The sequence below is a fragment of the Anomalospiza imberbis genome, chromosome 1 (assembly GCF_031753505.1).
Source record: "Anomalospiza imberbis isolate Cuckoo-Finch-1a 21T00152 chromosome 1, ASM3175350v1, whole genome shotgun sequence".
Taxonomy (NCBI): domain Eukaryota; kingdom Metazoa; phylum Chordata; class Aves; order Passeriformes; family Viduidae; genus Anomalospiza; species Anomalospiza imberbis.
Window position 1 is genome coordinate 56,268,132 of NC_089681.1, and position 23,425 is coordinate 56,291,556.

General features: G+C 35.5%; 1 protein-coding gene and 1 long non-coding RNA gene across 4 annotated transcripts in view; both read left to right on the forward strand.

Moving 5' to 3' along the window:
- The window catches only part of DOK6 (docking protein 6), a 249,157-nt gene that overhangs the window by 43,123 nt on the left and 182,609 nt on the right, over nucleotides 1-23,425 (forward strand). The window contains exon 1 of one of the 3 annotated variants that reach the window (XM_068193326.1): nucleotides 21,269-21,346. The exons of the other annotated variants lie outside the window; for them this stretch is intronic. Coding sequence (XP_068049427.1) covers nucleotides 21,293-21,346 — 54 coding nt within the window. The 5' untranslated portion in view covers nucleotides 21,269-21,292. Of the gene's footprint in view, nucleotides 1-21,268; nucleotides 21,347-23,425 lie in introns of those variants that run through there. 3 annotated transcript variants of the gene reach the window in all.
- Nucleotides 190-5,722, forward strand: LOC137475722 (uncharacterized). Its single transcript, XR_011000042.1, has 3 exons — nucleotides 190-280; nucleotides 593-699; nucleotides 4,596-5,722. It is a non-coding gene; the product is annotated as an uncharacterized lncRNA (long non-coding RNA).

Below are 23,425 nucleotides of genomic sequence, written 5' to 3' on the forward strand. Positions count from 1 at the left end.
TATTTCCAGTTTCTTGTATTTTTGAGAATGATCCTTGTGTTATATATTCCTGAGGGTTGGTGGCTTCATGCCCAGGTGTGTTGCATTTCTGGAACTAGGAGGCAGGAAAGTATGCATTATATGCTCTCAGTCTTTAATCTGCTAGAATGAAAGTCAGTCTCAGCCAGCTATAGATAATAGAACACCTTCTTTACATAAACTATCAACTATCATAATTTAATGTCCTAAATTCAGAAGCAGTCCTACATTGTAGCCTGTGTCAAATAGTTTATAAACATAAGTTTTTAAACAAAGGAGATAACATTATAGATAAAATTCTCAACATATTTTCCTTTGCCAAAAACAACCATACGAACTTTATCCCAAGCTATTATCAGCCAAATATTATTCATGCAGCCAAAATATTTAACTGTAGTGGAGATTGTTTTGGGTCATATTGTTTATGCAAAGAGGTTCTGCAATCAGGATATACATAACTTGAATAGATAAAGCAATACTTTCTTGCCTGATATGCAAGAGAGAGGTGGGACCTATTGAGTTCTTAGTTTAAGCACTGGCATGCTCACCGCTCCTGTCTTTGTTGACCAGTCAGGCAGCATTTTGGAGAGGAATAGTTGGTACCTGCAAATCCCTGGAAAGGGTCTTAATGGCTCCTATGTGTATTTCCTATAGTGTCAGCACTGATGTGGATAACACAAGGTATGAAAACCTCCTATACTGGCATTTACTTCCTTAAGCCCTTGACCTACTAATAATTAATAACCCTACTTCAGTCTATAATTGCAGCTAAATTTAGTCAGCTGTTTTGTGCCTTGAATCCTTGGTACACAACTGGGGGTGTGGAGTGAGGGTTGGCTAGTGTGAGGGAGGACTGTAGCTGAGTCTGGAGAAATAAAAGGCGACAAGTTATAGATTGTGGTTAGTTATCCTTTGTATTTGTGTGTATTTTTTATACATCATGCAGATGTAAGTTTTCAGACCTTACGGCTCACTTCACATGTTCCTCTGTATGTGAAGTAGAATAAGGGTGGTTGGTTGCTTTAGGGTTCTGAAGTTTAAGAAATTTTAGCCTAGGTGATGATCCCTAGCATAAAATTTCTGGCTTTTTGCTCAGAGCATTTATATACATTTGGTAAATTGCTCTGCCACTGTCACCAGTTGGAGTAAAAGTGTCACAGAGCAGTACAGGACAATTAAAATTAATGGATTCCCACCAACCAATGACAGTAAAGGACCACTAAAAGTCATCCAGTTCTGCAGATTGCCCTGAACCTGCATTATGCTCATCTAAAACTGTGAGCAGGCCTGAAGAACAGGACTTGGTAGATGAGAAGCTGGATATGGGCCGTCAATGTGCGCTCACAGCCCAGAAAGCCGACTGCATCCTGGGCTGCATCAACAGGAGCGTGACCAGCAGGGCAAGGGAGGTGATTCTGCCCCTCTGCTCTGCTCTTGTGTGACCCCCCTGGAGTGCTGCATCCAGCTCTGGGGCCTCAAACACAAGAAGGACATTGACCAGCTGGAGCAGGTCCAGAGGAGAGCCAGAAAGCCAGGGATTTACAGGACCGCTCCTGTCCTGTAAAAAACCAATCTGACAGAGTTGGAGTTGTTCAGTCCAGAGAAGAGAAGATTCAGGAAGACCTCATAGCAGCCTTATTGTACCTAAAAGGAGATTGCAGTAGGGATTCATGCAGCATAACATCTTTGGTTTAAGTCACGTGTCTCTGTGTGTATTAGTCCTTCAAAAGGCCTAGCAAAGAAAGAGTGCCTGTGGTTCCTAGGACTCAGCTGGCCAAAGTGTGTAATAGAAAAATAATTACTGTTGAGAAAATGGTTTAATGTTTAGGGTGAAGTTCATCTATTTTTGTTTTATGGAATCTGACCCTAGATATTTAGGGAAGAATTTGAAAGTCTGTGAAGAATTGCAGTGTACCTCCAGCAATAAATATTAAATAGCAGTATCTCAATAGTAAATCTGAAAATATATATTTTTATATGTCTAAGAAAAATATAGCAGATTTTAGAGGCAATGAAAAGATAACATAAAATAGTATAGTGGCATTTAGGGATACAGTTTCCTCTGTTGTAAGCATATTAAAATAAACTGGTATCTGCTATTCATCGTTTCTGACTTCAACAGAAAGGGCAAAACTATCATGTTTCTACAATTCTAATGCCTTTTCATTGTTTTAAAGTTTTATTTCTCAATTATTATTTACATTTTAAGTTTTCTAGTTTATTAGTCATGCAAAAATACCTTTCAGTAATAGCCTGGTCTTTTCTGCTTTTACAGTCATTACACTATAGCACTGATTGATTTACGTTACCAATGGCAATGAAGTGGTGTTGTAGCAAACTAGGCTTGAGTTCAATTAGAAAGTGTAATTTTAGATAAATCCATGTCCCAAACTCAAATGAAAAGATAAAAGTACTCTCATGTGGATGGATAAGATATTTTGCTACACAGAAGAATTGCATCATTAAGAGCTACTTAAGTAGTCTTTAAGAAGTGTATTAGGTTATTGTTTTACCTCAGGTACTGCTACAGGAGCACAAGTAAACAATATGTGTCATTCAGCTTGAGTTTAATGCAAGTCTCTGCTCCATCATAAAAGGAAAATATAGTATCAATTTCTGGAAGTTCTGCAGTTTATGGTCTATGGAAGGTCAAATGAAATAAGATCCTTTTCAAATTCTAAGCATTTACAAAAGTAGTTTCAAGGACAATACCTAAGACATTGAACAGAGTTTCTGCTTTTGCATGGTTATGTTTGTACAGTAAGATAATATTTTTTACTTCAAAAGGATGAGTTCCTTTCAAACCTAACTTTTTATTTTTTTCTTTTTTTCCTTTTTTGTTAGAATTTCAGTCCCTATAAATAGAAGCTCTTGGCATTTTGCATCATTCTCTAACCTTGCTCTTTATATAGAACTCTCATTGCTATCAGTTCTGTATATTGAATTAGACTAGGGTGGATACCTTTTAATTTGTAAAAGATGGGAATATTAACCTCTGTGCTCATAGAAAGTCTGTTAAATCTCCTTTAATTACAAAATGCTTTAAATGACATTTTAGGATTAAATGTTACAATGTCTAGGCCGTAACAAATTGAGATGCTGTGAATTTATGAAGGAGAGTACAATGAGTTCTGAACATCTTTCTTTAAAATTCACTTTCCAAAAGTTGTGTGAAATTCTGTTTTTTTCTGCAATGGATATTTGGAGTCATGGTAACATCTGGTGTCCATCTAAGAGTATTTCAAATTACAAAAATGTTATAATAATCACCTTCTACAGACTCACAAGGACGTATTTGCATTGACTTCCCTCAGAAGCTTTCCCACGGTATTACCCTGGAGAGGGAAAAAAATGTCCATGCAGTTTTGTCTGTGACAGAAAGGGTCAATGAAGTTTTTGTTAATCCAAAGTCTCTGCTACTGATCTCTGTTCTAGACTGATTTAAAGATGAGTTGAACTATGAAGTCTTCCTAGGCATTGATGTTCCTTAAGATTTGTCTTAAGAGGAAGGTGACAGTGAAGGAAAAAAGGACATGGAAATATTTAATATTTTGAACTGTAATTTTGTTCCTTTTTTGTTTACTTCTCTTTAAATAACTTTTTCATATTCTAAGTAAAACTGTCTGTGATACTATTGGATTGCTGCAAACACGATCCTTGAATATCTGAAAGTTCAAGAGGAAATTTTTGACTTGGGAAATGAAGGGTGAGAGTGGAATGGGAAAAACCCCATGAAATTCCAATAAAATGAGTTAATTGTTGAGAAATAAAGGGGATTAATTGTTGAGAAATAAAGGGGATCGTTATTTCTGCATGTACTAAATCTCAGAAGATACTAAGGCAATACACTTTATGCCCAAGCTTTGATATATTCAAGTAGAAAATATAATAATTTCATTCCCCTAACGTAAGTAAGCTAAGTCCTTATGATGCCTCAGTGGACAAATACCATGTTTATAAATACAGAGATACTCTACAGGGTGGTTTTTATTACTTCTAGAACTTCATATAACAAAGGTATTGAATTGCTTTTCTGTTGATTGAGTGGATACTGGATGTGCCACATGGACTTACAAGCAGTAAAGGGAATACGTGAGTCAAAATAATTTATACACAGACCACAGAAACTGGCATTTCCATTATGATTGAGTCTCCAAGTTCTGCAAAAGGCAAAGTGACTTGAACACAACCCTTCTCCAGTATGGAAAAAGTTACCCACCTTTAAAACAAAGCATAACCTCCATTTTACTATTTTGCTATTGATTTTCCTGTTTTATATTTGGCAAGTGGAAAGATATAGCTAGCATCTCTGAAAGCATTGTCTTGAAAGGAGTGCATGTGGTTTTAAATCAGACATTTTTCTCTAGTAAAAAAAGGAGCTTCTGTGGATATGTTGGAGGGATAATGCACAGTACTCCTTCTGAACAGTTATTTAATGCCACAAGCCTTGATTTTAAAGCTTTGAGTAGCTACAAAACGCTGAAGACCTCTTCTGCCTTAGAAACCAGTTCTTTAGGAACAGCTTAGTTTTTAGAAACTGTTCTTTAGCTACAAACCAAAATGTGTTTTCCCTACAGGAGTAATTCAGAATTTTAAAGGAAGAAAGTAAAAAATACTGCAAACCAGATACCCAATAAATGAGGGCCTATATTTGATATATCTGTGTTTCCTTTTGAAAGGCTGGTGGTTTTTTAAACTAGAAAACTTTTAAAAATTTCTGTATTAGTTCTTTGTTTGAATAGTTTTTTTAAACATTGCCTTGAGAGCTTAGCATCTTCTAAAATTCCTTTATTCAGATATTTCTGTGGAGCAAACAGATTTATTCCTTGTTACAAGAAAACCAAAGTAATGGAATTTTGCATCAATATACTAACTGGGATTAGCGTTACAAGGAGAAAGTCTAACAAGTATATTGTTTAGTAGAGAGATGTCTTTATTAATTGCACTGGCTGCTCAGTTTTTCTTTGATATATGTTTCAAAAAGAGTTTCTCAATTAGAAGTGTGGTGGTAAAATATCTTGTAAAAGGAATGCCTTAGGTAGGTGGATTTTTTTCTGTTATTCCTGTGACCAGACATTACGCAAAAAAGAACAAACAAGGAAATTAATAGAGGTCCTTATTAAAATAATTTAACCTTATACTCAAAGCGATTTAAAAATTTGTGGCAGATAATTAGTGTCTAATTCCTTGTGTGTACAGTTTAAAAGATCAGGAACTTTGGCTACTCCATTATTTCCTTTGCATTAGGGTTAAACACATATGGAGTCAGAATAAAATTTGGGGTTTATTTTGGTGGAAGAGGAAAGATGTGCTATATCTTTCCATTCAGGGAGACAGGATGTCAAGATATCATTTAATTTAGAAAAGTAGGAAATATTGATCTCTAGTACATAACACTTGAATTCCTAAACTTTCATGATTCATTATTTTATCCAGGCTTTGCTTCAGGCTTAAGCTATATTTGCTCCATTTTGTCAAGAGAATACAGACTGACACCTGACTACCTACTGTATGATGTGTGAATATATGTTTATAGGAAACAGTTGAGCCTGTCTTGAGCACGGGGCCATATGAAACATTGGCCAAACAAAGCAAAACAATCCTGCATTTTGGGGTCCATCTGTTAAAAATGTATTACAAAGCAGTTTTCTCCACTGCTGAAGGAAAGTAAAAGCCCAGTATGTGGTTTATATATTTTTACTTACTTCAATTTATTATAATTTGTTGAATGCTTGCTTTTGCCTTGGGAAAGAAACATAAATGTTTTAGTTTAATCAAAGACTTATCAAGAAATTCAAAAGAGATTGTATGTGATTGGAATTAAATGTGTTGTTATATAAATATTAATTCAATTTTATTTTTAACTTAGCTAGGCCTGTAGTAAGAATTTTCTTTGAAGAGAAATAAACCTTTCAAACCCCTACAAATACAAATGTGCAGATAAGTGATTATGGAATTATGAACAGCAAAGCAGTTGTTATGTTGGCTCTGACTGCATGAAGCAACACCATTTACCCAACTTTTTTAGCAGAATCAAAAACTGGGGCCATATATGAGATTTTTTTCTCAAGCAAAGCCTTCCTTGCAGTCACTGATGAAATACTTTGAAAGGGTCCAAGTCACTGGAAAGATGACATTGAAAAATAAATAAAGTGTGGGGATCAATAAATTATTAGTTATTAAATACTTAATCAATTTTTCACCTGCAAAGAAATATCAGAACATTTTATTCTATGGACACGATTTTTTATCCATATTTAGTTTACTTTATTAGCACTCCATAGATTTTCTGATATTTCTCATTACAAAATTTGGTTTTAAATATTTGTGGCTTATAGTATTTTTTCATATATTTTTGTAATATTGGTCAGTCTAGAATTTAGCCCTTATTTTGAATGACTTTTTTCAACATTTTCAGTTCAGCCTTTTGGAAAAGATTGTTGAAGGAAAAACTTGTTCAGCTCCATTAAAACAAAGAAACTGTCATAGATTACTGAGTTGTAATCCAAGGCTGTGTCCAAGGCTAATAATATGAGAAACTCTTTTGGCTTCATATTTTTAGGTGTACATTCGCTACTGGAAGCATTTCTGACAGAAGTTCAGAGAGGTCATAGGTAGACAATCTGAAGTTTGTAGAAGACCTTGAAACAAGGAGCTGGAGTGATGAAACAGGGGGATGAAGAGGAATGTGAGCAAGAGGGATTCTGGGAAGAAGAAGGATAACAAACAGAAAGAAATTGCAGAAAAAAAGGAAGAGACTGGGATGCTTTCCCAATTGAGAGATTAGCACTGGTGTGTAGTGAGCCTTGCTTTGCACTTTGAAGGCTTTAGGAATAGGTTAGATAGACAAGAAGAATGGTAGTGAGACAAAAATCAGGGAGGCTGAAAGTTCAGAGTAGAACACGAAGCAGTGTAAACCTTTTTCATAATATGTGTGCACAAGGATAGAAGTTTAAGATTGCGCATGCAATTTTATTTCTATATAATTACCTAATTTTTTGTTTGTTCAGTTTTTGAAAGTGGAGGAGTATGCCTAAAAGAAATATAGGAGTTTAAAGTAACAGGAAAAAGAAAATGGTTTTCCTCTGCATGGTCTCATACAGATGCACACTTTGTTGATCAGATAAAATATTAATTTCTGTCATGGGGTGCTGCTATTCTAGAAATAATTTCATTAGTGAAAATAGTTGATTGGCATTTACTCATGATAGAATCACTATTCTGCCAGAATTTAGAAAGAAAGTGTAGATTTAAGGAGCAGTAATTTATCTTCTGTATTTTCAAGGCAATATTTCTCTCAGATTTTATATCTGAAAAGACCGTGTGGTATTTATTTGGATGGTTTTGTTTCTCTGTTTATTTCCTTTCTTGAGGTTGGAAAATTTTTAGTAGCACAAACATTCTGTGTAGCCTTTTTTATTGAGATAACTATTGCTATGAATACAGGTATTAAAAGAAGCAGGAATCTAAATACATATGGAAGACCTAATATTGCAATACTCATAATTGACATACATCAATTTGTTAGTTAATTTTATCTTAGTAAATGACAGTCCTGTGGAGATGGTATTTTAGGAGAAAAGAAAGAAATTAAAGAACTGTTCAGAAATGTATGACAGGCTTCAGGAAAATTGTGGGAGAAAAAGTATAATATTATTTGAATATTTTTAAAAGATTAACAAGATTTTCTATATGTGCTTATTTTCTAAAGTTTACATAGTTTTAACAATATAAGTGAATTCTAATCTCCACAAAACTGTTGATCTTAACTGGCATTTGTGAAAAAATAATCATAATGCTTATTCCTTCCACCATTCAGTCTGTAGAGGTGGGGAATCCTTGACATAGTTTGAGCTGAGTATCCTTTCATTGCTGTGTGAATATTCTTTCCAATGCTAGATATTAAATAAAATAACTCAGTTTTATCTGGACCATTTGAGTTCTGTTGCATAAGCAATTCTATTTTTATTATGACTCATGTTATAGTTATCTTTGAAAATTGAATCATGTTTGAATGATACCTCACAGCCCAGAACTTTCTCTGAATAATAGCTGAAAAATACGCATAATAGTGATACTCATCTGAACATATGTTTTTCTTTTTCATTGTAATATGCTACACTTTGATTATGCAAGGCTGAGGTTGTGAGACAAAAATTGTTTCATTGGCTCTGCTTTTGTCTTTTTGAAGCTAAGGTGGTCTTGCTATCAGACTTTAGGTTGATTTGGTGTACTGTTTTCACTAGCTTCTCTGTCAGGATTAATAAGGTATGAGTAATATAAAATGTGTTTCAAAATGAAATTGGAATTGCCAGAAATGCAACAAGAGAACTGCTGATATGGAAGGAATGCTCAGTTAATTCATTTTATTATATAAATAAGTTATACTTGCTGAGAGAAATCCAGCTCTGTTTGCTGCTGTCGTTGCATGATACTGCAGATCATTAGCATATTTTCAGAAGAAGCATTCTCTCCCTTCACCATTATAAATATTTATGAATTATATTCTGATTTATTTTAGCATATATTTTATGAAACATATTTGGGTATAACTTAGTGTATTGCATCCAAGTTACAACCAAAGTTGGGGTACCAGACACAAACAAGCAGATATATGCAGATATATATAATAATAATTAGCTAAACTTACTGTACCTGTGTATCAGTTCAGGATATTAGAATGATCAGTTCTCTGTAACTGATTCAGAAGGTTCCTTGGTAAATAGGTTGTTTTTTTTAACTTTATGCAATCTAAAGACATTTCTGTTTATGTTGGCAATCATGATCAGCTGTACCAGTTTGTTACCCAGTTCTGTACAGGCTTTAATTATACCTTAAATAACCTTTCTTTGTACTTCTCAGTAACTAATCTTTTATAATTTGCATTGATGCCATTAGACATTATTCAAAGTTTCTCCTGTCTTGTGTTACTATTTTTTATCTTTTAATACACTTTCTGTCTTTTTCTTCAGAAGCCTGTGAGATGCTGCCTCCTGATAGCATTACATTGATTATTACTGTGCCATTAAGATAATTCCTTATTATTCTACAGTTGATCTAGGGTCATTCAGTCTACAAATATAATAGGGTCATTAAGAGATTTCTCATACATGGAGACAAAGTACATTCATAACTGCTTGTTACTAATATCTATTTGTTACCACACTGTGTCTAGTCCTTTATCAAAATTGTGTGGTTTCAGTGATCGTGACACTGTTCTTGTGTTGGTGGGTGCTGCTATTGTACAAGAAGTAGCTGATATCTTGTTTAGACTTTCATAATGCTTTTAGTGCTGTCTCATAAGTGAGGAAAAACTTACAGAATCCTACAATCATAAAGTACCAAGTCCACCTCTAAAGCAAATCTCCGAGCACCACATCTAGTTGTGGTTTTAAATACCTTCAGGGATGATGACTCAGCTGCTTCCCTGGGCAGCTGGTTCCAGTGCTTCACAACCCTTTCAGTGAAGAGATTTTTCCTAATATACAATTTAAACCGTGCCTGATGTATCTTGGGACCATCTCCTCTTCTCCTCTTGCTTATTACTTGGGAACAGAGACTGATCCTCATCTTGCTTTCAGGTAGTTGTAGAGTGGTAAGGTCTCCCCTGATCCTCCTTTTCTCCAGGCTAAATAACCCAAATTTCCCCTGTTGTTCTGCATAGGACTTGTGCTCCATACCCTCCCCCAGCCCCATTGCCCTCCTCTGGATACACTCCAGCACCTCAATGTCTTTCTTGTAGGAAGGGGCCCAAAACTGAACACAGTATTCTCTGCAAATGAAGGCAAAATAGTTCAGGGAACTAAATTATTAAAACAGTGTTTCAGGGAATATGTAACGAATTAAAAGTCCTTGGAATTTTTATAGATCCAAACTCCCAAAGAAGTTCGCTGGTGACCTAAATGAAGTAGAAAACCTGCATATTAGACTTGCAATGCAGTGTGCTACTGCAAATACCTTGTAATGTATGATTAGAATTTGATAAAAAAAATTTAAAACTGAAGAGGTATTTTAAACAAATATGAAGAACTGTAATAGGATCATGTATACAAAAAAATTAAATGTGCAAACTTACTTTGAAAGAATTTAAGAAAGCAAATGTGATTTGATGGCCCTTAACAAAGGTTTATAATGTAGCCTTTTTAAATTACTGTGAAATCTCTGATATAGTGTGAATGCACATTCTGGCATGAACCTGAATGGGAACTTCCTCACTGACCTCGGTTGCTAAACCATGGTGGTAACTGAAAAACTTTACTGCAGTACATTTTGCTGTCAACTTATAGCATCTGAGTGACTGTGAGAGAAAACCACATATTTTATCAAGAAATAGTTTTTTGCATATTTTATACTATAAAGATTTGATAAAATTTTAAAATTGCAGTAACACAGACCTGAGAGCAGCACTTTGGAGTGGGACACCACAAAAATCCTTTAGGTCATTTGGAAAGTGTGTATTGAGGAATGGTGCATATTTAACAAAATACATATTTAACAAAACCTTATTTAAATAGATTTGTGTGAAAGCTAAATTCTATTTATCTAGAACTGGAATGGTTTGTGATCTTGTGAAATTGCCTATATTCAGGGAGACAGCAGAGTTCTTCAAACAGATAGCTTTTTTGAAGAGAGTGGTGACCCTTCATGTAACTAAGTGTTCAGCTGTTTGCCCCTAGGGCTAGGAATGTGGACACTCAGCAAAAATATGTAGCAATATACAAGAGCTGGAAAACCACTTGAAAACAAAGAAGGAGGGGATTTGCCACTAAATGGATCTATCTCACTCTACGTTTCAGTGTTGAAATTTGTACCTCAGAAGACACTCAACCATTGGGCTGAAGTAGGGTGGTACTGAAGTATAAGATGAATATTGTCTCTAGCCAACTTGGAAATGTCCCAGAACACATTCAGTCTGGCCTACTGTTTTGGCTTGTAGAGTGTTTTATTTGCATAGTTTTGGTGCACAGTACAAAGACAACAACAGTCCAACTTTTCTGTATCATAGAAAACTGTGTACATAGATTACTTTTCAGTAAAGAGTCCAAATTCGGACTGTATTTTTAACATTTCTAAACAATATAATTCTTTCTTTTTAGCATAAAAATTACTGAATTGTGGAAAAGAATTTAAGACAGAGAGACTGATAGAGTGTGTGCCAGCACATCTGGAAGACAGTTATTCTCTAATTACCCAAGAGACAGAAGAGAAAACTGGCAGCTTTGCTGCTATTATAAATCCCATCACTTCTAAAGCAGTTAATGGCTGCCCAGCTAATCAGTCTTTGTTATCTTGTAACATTCAGAGACAAAATAAAGGCCATAAAATAAAAATAAAATAAAAAAAACCTCACTGGTCTGTTATATTAAAATGTGTGGTTTTGTCTTTCCAATGCAATCCCAACATATCTGTCTTCCAGTGTTTAAAAATGTGCAAGAATTTAGTTGTTTGGATGAAAATTGGTTCTGTAGATGGAATGGCTGTTGTAGGTACTAACTTACCATCTTTCATCTCATCTTTTGATCTGTTTTCCTGAACTATGCTTAAAATGGCTATATCAGTTTTACCACCAGCTGCAGAGCAGACCTGCCTATAACAAACTTGCTACTTTTATTCTAAATTTGACTCTAAAAGAAAAGAGAACATCACATATGAAAACCCAGAGTATTTGTCTCCCTTTTCTTTGAAGGCAAGAGCCACCAATTACTTGCCTGTCCGTAGAATTAATGCAAAAAAGTCAAATTCTGTTGGTGTACAGTACTCTCACTGCAGAAGATAAGCTGAAAAATAAATTTGCTTAATGACATAAATAACAATCCAATTTGCAAAGGGTCCTGAGTATCATAGGGGACATTTTAACATTGCCAGAATGTTGCCAAAGTTCACTAACAGAGTAAGGAGAGAACTTCATGTCCCACGAGAAACTTATTCTACTTATATCACTTTCTCAGTCATAGAGTGCTTAGGAAATAAAAAAATGTATGGTACTTACAGCACATTCCTCTCCTACTGACAGATGGAGTGAAAAATGTTAGATGAAGATGATCAGTGGGATTCCCTTCAGAAGTTGATATAATTGAATTATGTCTCACTGGATCTGAGACACATTACATTATCCCATACTTCGTAAAAAGGCCACTAGTTCTCTTAGGTGTCCACTGAATAGCTTTCTTCAGGGGTCCCTATGTCCGGAGCAGTAGTGAGTCACGGTAATGTTTCATATCTACCTGAACTTTTTTATGTATTAAAAGGGTCTGATGTAAGTAGATGTAATCACATATCCAGAGTTTAAGGAGAAGCACCTGGTTATCTGTTGATAAACTTCGGTGCCATACCATTAGCTGCATCCTTGTCTTTCTTGGAGTTTAGGAATTTGGACACCCAGCTCCAAACACATGCATTTCAAGTTGTAAGGCAATATGGTGATGTCTTATTATCTATAGAATTTCCTGCTCTGAATTTCAGATTGTCTGAGTTCATGGGTGAGTGCAGCCTTGTGCTGAAGAATTTCCAACCGTTTGCTATAGTTCTTATATTGGGATTTTGAGTTTTTTCTTCAAATATATTTTAGCTGACATATAGGAGTTGCCTGATTTAAGATGACAGCTATACCTGTCTTGGACTAAGAATCCTCATCCTACAGCAAGATGCTTCTCAGTAACAGACTTTCTCTGCTCAGATACAGCAATGTATCTTTCTTTTGAGTGGCCTTGCTGCTCTGTTCTGGTGTTTTTATGGGAAGGTGGGACTGTCAAAGCATGGGGGAGCAAAGCAGCATGGCTTGGGACCATAACATATCTGCAAGTGCAGCTGAGGTTTTTTCTCCCCTGTTCACTCCTCACAGGAGTGGGATGTGAGTAATAGCCTCATGCAGCTCTGAGTCATAGCAGGAAACTTCATAAAAACAGAAAACTGCCAGGGTGTTTTCTACTGTGCACCTTGTCATCCCACCTTGTCAGTGACTTGTAGGAAAGCTGATCTGTGAATGGATGCTTTTTGCTTGTGCCCTAAAATGGTAGGAAACAGCTCTAGAAGACTCTTCCAAAATAGATGACTGGTTTTCAGTTGATCATAAGAATAAAATCAGTTGATATTACCCATCCCTACTTAAAAATAGCTAGACAAAATAGTTCAATTGTATTTCTCTCTGCTTTGCTGTCATGGGATAATTTTTTGTTGAATTGTTTCAGGGAACCACATGGGGAGATTTGTCAAACCATCATTTAGTGAGTGTGGCCAGACTGGCTTTGAATGTTCTGTTTTCCATTTTGCAGCATTTTTGAAGTCTCCAAATCAGATTTTTTTAACAAGTATTATTTATGGCCAACACATGACAAGAAGGAAGGCTTATGTTGAGTTTGTAATAGAAAGAAACTTCAGGAGAAAGCAAAGGATCTAACATTCCTTTTTTGCCTCGTGCATAGAACAGGGACTAGCTAGGTAATTACTTGAAGTTTTAATTCATGCTAAACACTCTCAGTGCCAAAAAAGAATTAGAGACTTGTCTTTGGGTTGCATTAATTGACTTAGTTCAAGAATGATTTTCCCAGGTTTGTTTGTGTAAAAAATTCAGAAGTCCGCTCTCACATCCTGGTTTACTAATCTGGGATATTAGAGCCATTGAATTCTTAATAGTATACTTGAAATGACTTCAGGAAGGAGAAACAGAAAGAGTTGTAATTATTTTTAATTCTCTTTAATCCACACAGTGTTCCTGTAAGGGTTTTGCATGGCAGACAGTCCACAGGAAAAAATACTGCAGAAGAATGGATAATTTTTACATATAATCTGGAATACCCTTGAGAATTTCAGTTTCTTTCTCTCGTATTTCTACTGCTCTGATTGTTAAAATCATGTCATAGCACTATTCCTGTTTTCCTCAATTTTATACTAGTCAGAAAATCAGAGGCCAGACTGCTCACAGTGGAAGAGGTATCTATTAACTTTAAAAAGTTCCTGCTTGTGCATCTGAATCATGTCCTTTCTTCATTTTCTACAGATTTCTAAAAGAACTATTTCTTTACAGTGTCTTGCTTTTGAGCTTTTTGTTTTGTGGTTTAGTGTTATGCAAATACACTCAACTATTTTCACACATTTCCTCAGAAATATAAATTAATATTTCATTCTAGCAGTAGTAAGTATTTTCTTTTAGATAGTCATTCCCCATACATATTTTTGAATTCTAAAACAGCAGAATAAACATATTTTTTAGTAAGACCCCTGTATTCTCTGCCACTATAAAATAGCCTTCAATATTATGCAAAAGGAAGGGAGATAACTGGGAGGGAACTGATACAGTTGGTTATTAAACAGCTGTGCAGGATTCTGTGGCTGTGGTCTGATGATAGAAATGGGTCAGTGCCTTGTTTCTTTTGGTCAGAAAGCCTCCCGGATTCCCTGTGTTTTCCTCCTCAGAAAGCAGTAGAACAGCCATTTAGTAGTGTCACCTGACAGACAGCTAAGGTAACTAATCCTGTTTTAGCAATACATAAATAATAAATAAGTACAGTAGCCCTCCACTTTCTCTTGCCAGCCAAAAAGATTTATTACAAGGCTTTAAATCTGGTTCCACAAACAGATATTCTTGTGTTCTGGCACCAGTTGTGCATTGAGGTAGAGGTCACAAATAAATGGTTGGAGCCAGGGGCACCTAAAACTAGTTTTGTTGCCAAGGGCATCTTAACCTGAAAACACAGCCTTAGAATAATATTAGGAACAGAAATATTTATACTCCCTGCAGGGAGCTGGATCTGTTTTCTCTTGTGTTTGGCTAAAGTAAATTTAAAAATAGAAAAATGTATGAAACCATCAATGATTGTCTCCATTTGAAACTAATGAGAGAGAAAAGAAAACACAATTTCATCACAGATTTTGCAGATTTGAACCTTGAATCCCAAAGCTTTTTTATTCCCTCAGTCTTAATTTTTATTAGGGCATTTCATTTGAAGATGTAAGATTTTAACATCTGAACTATTGCTAACTATTTGCTTTCTTAAGATTTTTGTGCTTTACACCCATTCCAAGGTGGCAATACTAGAACTGTGGAGCAAGAGCAAGTGAAAATAAAATTAAAAATAAAATTTATTTTCTATAAGAAGGATAAGAAGGTTAGAGCATCCAATTTTCGTGACACTAATTATTACTTATTTTTGGCACCTGTTGTGAGAGTAGAATAGAACCTTTTATCAGGTATAATCTCTAGGAATCACAGTGTTATAAAATCTGACCAGATTATCAAAAATAACCCCAAAAAAAAAAAAAAACCCACAAAAAAACCCAAAAAAAAACCACCAAAAAACCAAACCTAAAACCCCCCCGAAACAATACTGATGTGATTTTTTCAGATAGTTTGCTTATAGAAGATTTACTTCTTGCCAGCATAGATGCTTTAAGGATTCAACATATTTTCCTCAGAGACACCATTTTAATCCACAGATGTTTATACTCAGACTACATACAAGGAGCATTATTGACCAGCCAAAGGAATCAAATCATGACTTTTTTCTTGATATATTCCACGAGGAAAGGAAAGAACTTCCAACAAAATGCTAGATCATGCTTTGTAGAAATGCTTCGCTGTCTAGCTGTCTTTCACCTCATGGAGGCTTCAAAAGGGACAGAGAGTGAATCACACTCAGTACTTGAAATAAAGCTGAAGTTTCTCATCCACATTTTGAGACTGAATCCTCATTTAGAATTTATCCTTTCTGGCTGTATTTCTGGATTCATGAGCCCTTATGAGCCAACATAAAACCTGTTGTTTCCAGCACGACACTAATGAAGGCTAACTTATCTCTTTTGTTTATATGATCCAACAGTTGCGCGTAGGAAAATGGTGCTGGAAAATTTCAGTGTGGATCTTAGAGTACGAGATTAATAGAAGAAGCTTCAGTGGTTTCTTTTTACTCAGATTTTCTGTTTAAAATTTTGTAGAAGAGCACAGGTTTAAGACTCAAAATCCTTAAGGAGTCAATGAAGATATTTAAAATTAATAAAATTTATTTAATGTATTAGAAATTGTTGGAACCCAGAATGTCCCTTGGACACTCTTGGATGTTCCGGGCTCAGGTCAGAAGCATTTGAGACCCTGGAATGCAGCCACAGACCCCTGTGGCTTTGAACCTGATCCATGGAACAATTTACCAACTTTGCAAGAAGAACAAGAAATCACAAAAGTTTAGATATTATAGTAGAAGTAGTCACAAAGTGAAAGGAAGAGTTTTTGAGTGCTGTACAGGGCGGTTTTAGGCCTTGTACAGAGGGGTCTGAGTTTTGTACATGGGGGTCAGAAGTCCTAAGATGGAGGGACTTGGGTGTGCCCTGTCCTCTTTCCTTCTTCTTCCTAACCTCCATGTTCTTGGTGATGTTGGCACTCACAGATTGGTTTAGAGTAGAAAGTCACGATTCAATATAGGCAATGGGCATTGGGGAAAAATTATAAACATCTAATATGTAATATATGATATAAAAGAGGGCACCAGCCCCCTGGGTGTCGGAGTGTGCCCTTGCCTGACTGCTGAACGGACGGCAGCAGTTCAGGAAGAAAATCTTTTAGATAACATACAATAAACTACCTTGAGACCGGACAACTGAAGACTACTGAGTCTTTCTTTGGAGACACGCTTGGAAGAGAGACTTTTCCACCTTTCCGGCTCACCCCAACCAGGGGTGAGTTCCTACAACTGGGCTCCCTGGAGGGCAGTGGCAAGAAGCCAATTAGCCAGACAACCTCCACCTTTCCGGGCCACCCCAACCAGGGGGTGAGGCCTGACAACACCACAACGTGCCTACAGAAATGGCTACATAAAGACCAGAAATGGCAAAATAAATGGATATTGGGAAGGGGGATGGTGAGGGACTGTTCTGAAATGTGCTTTCTGTAATGGCCATACTGTCTCTCCAGCTCAAGTGTCCAGTGAAATTAGCAGAAGACTGCTATATTAAAACAGTAAAGCAGTAAAACATTGGAGCAAATTCAGAGTGATACTTCTTTCCTTATGTTGTAATATTCAGCGTTTTCTGACCTAAGGAATTAATTAGTAGAGTCATAAGTGCTACTCCCTTGTAAGCATTTCCCTTCTGAGTTTGTCTACATTTACATGTGGTACTTCTTGCTAGAGCAGTAAGTTCCACAAAACTATTTTTAAGGCTATGAAGGATATCCTTTATTATTTTTATTTACTGCAAAATTTCCTCTCATGCTGCAAATGTTTTGTGTCATGACACAGTGAGCACTTATTCCCTGAACATCTTTACCATGGCAGTCATGATTATATGTGCTTGCACAATCTCCTCAGATATGCCTTTTCCAGACTGAGGCATTTCCACTGTTTTAGTCAATCCCATTACAGAATCTGTTATATATTTTTGGTATCTATTATTTCCCTTCTCCATACATTTCTACTGCACCATGTCTTTTCTGAGAAGCAGTAACTCTGCTTCCAAAAGCTACATTGACATTTCACAATTTTACAATACTTATTCCTTTCCTATTCAGTCTGTTTTTTCTTTTGTTTTTGACTAATTTGAGTAGTATTGTAGCCAGGCTTACTGCTCTATATTTCCACAGTCCACATCCAGTCTCTTGGAAAAACATTTTTTTTTGTCAGAATTCCTACTTATTGCACTAGTAATAGGGCCAGTTTAAAGGCTAATTCATTCACTTTACTTAATCTTTGGAATTTGCATTTGAGTTGTTCAGCTCTTGTATATCTGCTGTTGTGTTGTAGTAATCTTTTTTTATTCATTTTATTGATTATTTTCCAAATGCTTTCACTGAGGCAGCCACTTATTTGATGCCAGGGAAACCCAACCAAAACCAAAACAGTGGTTAGGAATGTCACTCAAGCTCCTTGGTAGATTGATGCAAAGAATTAATTTAATGGCTTGTTTTATTTTTCTCTTACAGCCTTATCTTCTTTGAGCATTTCTTTTACATGCTGATAATCTCATGGCCATGCAGGCCCCCACTGGCACCAGATAGTCTTATTTTTCAAGGTTTTTATGTCTCAAAATGTTCTTTGGTCTGATTTTACATTTGACATGCTAAAATTTATGCTCATCTCTGTTTTCTTTAGTTGCATACATCTTTCACTTTTTAAAGAATGCATTGTAAAAATTATTTCTGCCAGTTTCTGGCTGTTAAAAAAAACAGCTTTCTTTTGGTCCTTCATGTGTCATATATATTCAAACTTATGTTTTATGATAGTGTTTATGAAAATTTAAATCATGCTTTAGAAGACTGTAAACATCTCCATCTAATTTCAGTTTACTTACATACATAGCTGATATAGTTGATGTGAATGCTGCTACGTTAATGTTTTAATTTATTAACCTCAATTATCTTGTTTCTCAATTAAAACACCATAGTATCACCTCCTATGTAGTTTGTTTTTTTATTTCTGTACTAGAATGTATTCAACTAATTATTTTTAACACATTTTCCAAGTTGCCTAACATTTCAGTGTCCTCATTTGTAATGACTTAATTAATTTGAATTATTTTTTAATGCTGTCACCTCAGAGGTGTCATGTTAAAAGTCTTTATTTCCTCAAAAAAAAAGTCATCATTTTTTACCGAGAAGAGAGATTGCCTGTGATAGGTAATTGTGCTTCTTTTCCTCTTTCCACTGACATATTGAGAGATCATTGCTCAAATACCTCCTTTTCATATAATTTGTGACACTGTTTGCTCACAGAAGGAGTTCCAGTTCCTTAAAACCCAAACAGATTCACTATCCTTTTCCATCTCTCTTTTTTGCTTTTTACTGGAGACCTAGATCCCACATCTATGTTTCTGCTTTTGTTTCTATTACCATTAATGCACGCTTAAAAGAAAAACAAATTCCTGTTCATAGGAAATGCAGATTGAATACCTGGAGATTTCCTAACCTGGACACACCAAGATCAAAGGGAGAAACCTAGTACCTGATTTTATTCTGGCTTTTGTATATCATCCAATATATTACCTCAATATCATTAAGCTAAAACTACAGCAAAAAGGAGTTTGAGGAAGATGAGAGACTAATTTGGAGCGAGGTATAACTCCACAGACATGAATTCCTCTCTTCAGACAGGGAGTAAGGAATCTTTGAGAAATAAAGTTATATAAACACTACTGAAATAATTCAGCACTAAATATGCATGCACATACATGCTTAGTTTCTGAACTATTTCAAAGATTGCCAAAAGAAGCTCTGAGACATTTTTGGCATTTAATTTTTCTCCTTTGTATCCTGTGAAAATTAGTAAGATTTGCTGGTCAAGCCAAGCCCAGGCAAACCAAGTCATCTTCCCCATTGTTGCTTTATTTCCTGTGTGTCATAAATAGCCAAAACTCACAACATTTGGTTAACAAACAATTTGTTGTATGGACAGTAACAGGTTACCTGTACAGTATCTGGGCTTGTTTGCTAAAAATAGTCCTAATTGCAGGGAATTTTGTTATATGAATATATATTCATTTATCTTACTGGATAATTTCAGCAAACTCATCAAAAGGTAACATTTTGCCTTCATTAGTTGAGAGAAACTATACATAGCATCTCTTATAGTTTAGAACAGTTGTGATTTTTTTTTTTTTTTTTTTGCTCCCCAAGAAAGATTTTTGTCATTTCTAATCACTTTGTTATTGTGAGTTTTTATTTGTTTTAGATGATCACTATTTTGTTTATACACTCAGTGGTAACATTCTCAACCTAGAAGAAACAAATAGCAAAATGTCAGCTTCCTTGCATGAACATTCCCTCATAATATATGTGTTGTATATAAAATCTCCTTTTTCAAAAGTCTTGAAATTTTAAATTTGCATGAATCAACACAATATTTTGCTTTCCAGATGATGGAAAACACATTATAAAAGATTGAAAGTGTAATTTTTGCTGGGTTTTTTTTTTTCAGTGTGGATATTTTCTAGGATTAATTGTTGGCAATTTGTATTTTAAGAAGATGCACAGTGTTTTGTTTTTTGTTTTTTTTTGTAATTTTCTCCTGAACTTTATAGTAATCACATTTCTAGTCACAACTTTTAGGTATCAGCAGTATCATTGTTCAAATAATCTGCATCAGTTATAATATTATACAGTCTGCACTTTGGATGTGAAGTTCAGAAAATATCCATGAAAATTAGGATTCCATTGAAAGAAAAAAAGCTTTTTACCTTAATGTTTTCCAATCTGTATTATCACCTTCATGTCCCTGGAAAGAGGTTTAAACCATCTGTAGGATTCTCTTTCAGGTTATTTTATATATAACCAGTGTATGAATACCAACTTTCTTCATACTGTTTTCTCATGGGCTGTCAGCTCACAAATGTTTTATTCCATGTCTTATTAACTGATATTTTTCAGGTTGGTATTGCTAATGGAAATTTGTGACTGGTCACTCATGCTTCTCCTTAACTTTAGCTGTTAGTAATGAAAACTTTCTCAATTAATTCATAAACTGCAGTTTTGCTGATGCTGCTCATTTCGTGCTATGAATTTCTGCCAACACTAAGCTTGTGAAGCCCTAAGCTAATTGACTTTCCAATTTCACAATTGAAGCAATATTGTGCCAAATTTCTTGGAACATTATTTTGTAGAAGTTCATGCACGAAATTGACCCACATGAGTTGTTTGCCATCTGTTAATAAAACCAGAACAAACAAACCACAAACCAGAAGTAAAAGAAATTTACAATATCCTTCATGCAGAAGTTGACAAGTTGGCGTGCAAGAACACCATAGAGAAGCTTACATTCAGAATCACACTTTTAATGACACTGTAGGCTAAGAAATGAAGAAAAACTTGTAGTAAAGGTTGTAGAATAAAACGTGCTAGGATATTCTTCCTGCTACACACCTTTTCTTGTCTCCTCACCAAATCAAGTATGTCCTGTGGTTTTGTTTCATGGAAGACATTGTACACATCCACAAAGGTTACAGTGGGTGCAGCAGAGCTTTACAAACAATATTTCCAGCTGGAATAAAAATAGAGGATGCAGAGATATATTTTAACTGTCAGAAGCATAATTTCCTGTTTTGGTGGTTTTTTTAAATTTAAGTGGTATAGTCAGCTGGAAAAGAGTTTGCCACACAGGCAGGCTTACAATCTTAGGATGCATAATAACATCTACAGTACAGTGACAATCAATAGCAAAAATGAGAATCAGATCATTTGCTTTGTTCTGCTGTAAAAAATAGCCTGTCAATGCATTTTTACTTTGTCCTTTTTCCTTTGACATTTCCAACAATCACTTATCACTCCTTTTCGTTTTCTGATTTACAAGGAGACTTTCACATGTGCCTTGCATCAGATTGTAGCAAGTTGGCATATTTAAATTTGCAAATTAAGGTAAAAACTACTGTAGCATGTTTTTGAAGGCTAGTGGGAATTTTTCTAAACAATGGAAAAGTATAATTTCATCTCTGGCTTCTGCAGTGAAATGACAAATTTTAGAGTAAGTTTCATTGGCTTTCCCTTGAGAGGCTTGGATTGCTCAGACTGGGTTCCAAAATATGCTGACTGAGAAGTGGCCATAAGGGCTCAGAAAGAAAAATTGTAGCATAAGAATAGTCCTTGTCAATTGAAGGGTTATTCAGAAACATAGCTTAACAATTTTTAGTTGGAAAAAGCATTTTTAATCCTTCCAAAACAAAAATCAGCCTTTTCTCTTAAAAACGTCTATAGCTATGTTTTCTGTTACAGTATCCTGAAGAAAACTTTTCTTTGAAGATCCAGTCATGGATCTCCTGTATTATAGGTGTCCCAATATCTACACAATCAAATATAAGAATAGGAAAAAACAGTTCCTATATTTTGCACGTCTTTAATTATAAGCAAGAAAAAGCTGTACTTCTGTCCATAGAGTTGTTAACTTTTTTTTTCCTGTTGGAAAATGGAATGGGCCTTGAGGGTTTGTCTTGCCCATGTCCAGTGACTCTGTAGGATCAGGTGTTCCAAGGAGTTCCCTCATGTTTCTCTAACTTGTTTAGAATCAGCCTTTTAGTCACTGCATTTTAGTACTTTATGATCAGTTTATTTCTTTTAGGACTGGGAGGCTTACAGGACTTTTTAGGTCATAGGTGTGGATGTATGCATTCAAAATTTTCAGTTGGAAACTAAGCAATTACTTGGATCTGCTTTTAATAGGTTTTTTTTTTAATTATATGTTTTTGTTTAGTTATGTTGATGTTGCTGATGGCATTTTCATTTATTTTTTACAGTGTGATGTTACCTTATATTTGCTATGCCTTCCAGCTGGCTTTTAAAAGATACATGAATAGATTTGTAAGATGAGGTAGTATCAGAAATTATATTTTATTTTTTGATGTCAGAAGAATTTATAAACAAAGCCATTTACCTACAGGAAAGTGGTAAAGGGTTGTGACTGACTTTCAATTGAGAATGCACAGTATGCACATTCCTCAGCAACTTTCAAAAGGGAGGCTAGTCAGTGGAGAAATATACTTCTGCATGTGTGCATTCTCTCCTTTCCATGTCATTGCCTTCAGTCTTGTCAAATTCTGCAAAAGGTAATGTTTAGCACAAGAAGGCATTTGAAGAAAAAAATAAATTACTGCAGAAAATGGGATGTTGCTTCTTTTGAATTGTCATGGACACAAAACTCAGGCACCGTTTTGTCAGAAGTTGTGCTACAAATCTTGACTAAATACAAAGCCTAAAGTTTTAATTTTGTTTTAATGTCTCTTTCAAGATTTTGCCAAGAGCAGAGAAGCAACTGCTTGAGACTGACCCAGTTTATAAACAGAAGGTGGACCCAATCTATAAACTGAAGGTGTGTTACGGGTCATAAGAGTAACAAGTGCATCTACCTCAGTTGTTTTTCTCCATCAGTGCCCATAAGCTGATATGCAGTGAGCACTAAAAGCAAAACAAATTTATGTGTTTTTCACAACCAGTGTCCAAACTTCCAGTGGTTTCTGAACCACGGGCTTTCTATGCTTTCTCTGCTTGGTGGTTCTTAACAGATCCCTCCTCCAGCACCTGTCCAGCCTTTCCTTGAATCCACTGCTATATTTGCATCTGCAATACTCTTTGCCAAAAATATAATCATGGCTTCCTACCCACTACCAAACAAACCATCTCCTGTGACTTGTTTGAATCTGTATCTTGCTCTCTTAATTTTGTACCTTCAGTTCCTCTATTAGGAGAGCTAGTTAATAATTTACCCCCAGCTCTCTCACACCACATTGCTTTTTGTGACAGCACAGAAGACATCTGTGCTTCATTCACCTTCTCTGCTGGCCTTTCCACCCTTTCTGCAGACTGAAGAGGCCTTTTTGCTCCTCTGACATGAGATGTTTCATACTTTTTCCTCTCTGACCCTTCCTATTCTCCCTCTTTGAGAGGAATGAAAGGTAGGGTGAGCTCAAGTGTGGGTAAATCATGGTCATAGTGGCACAAAAATGC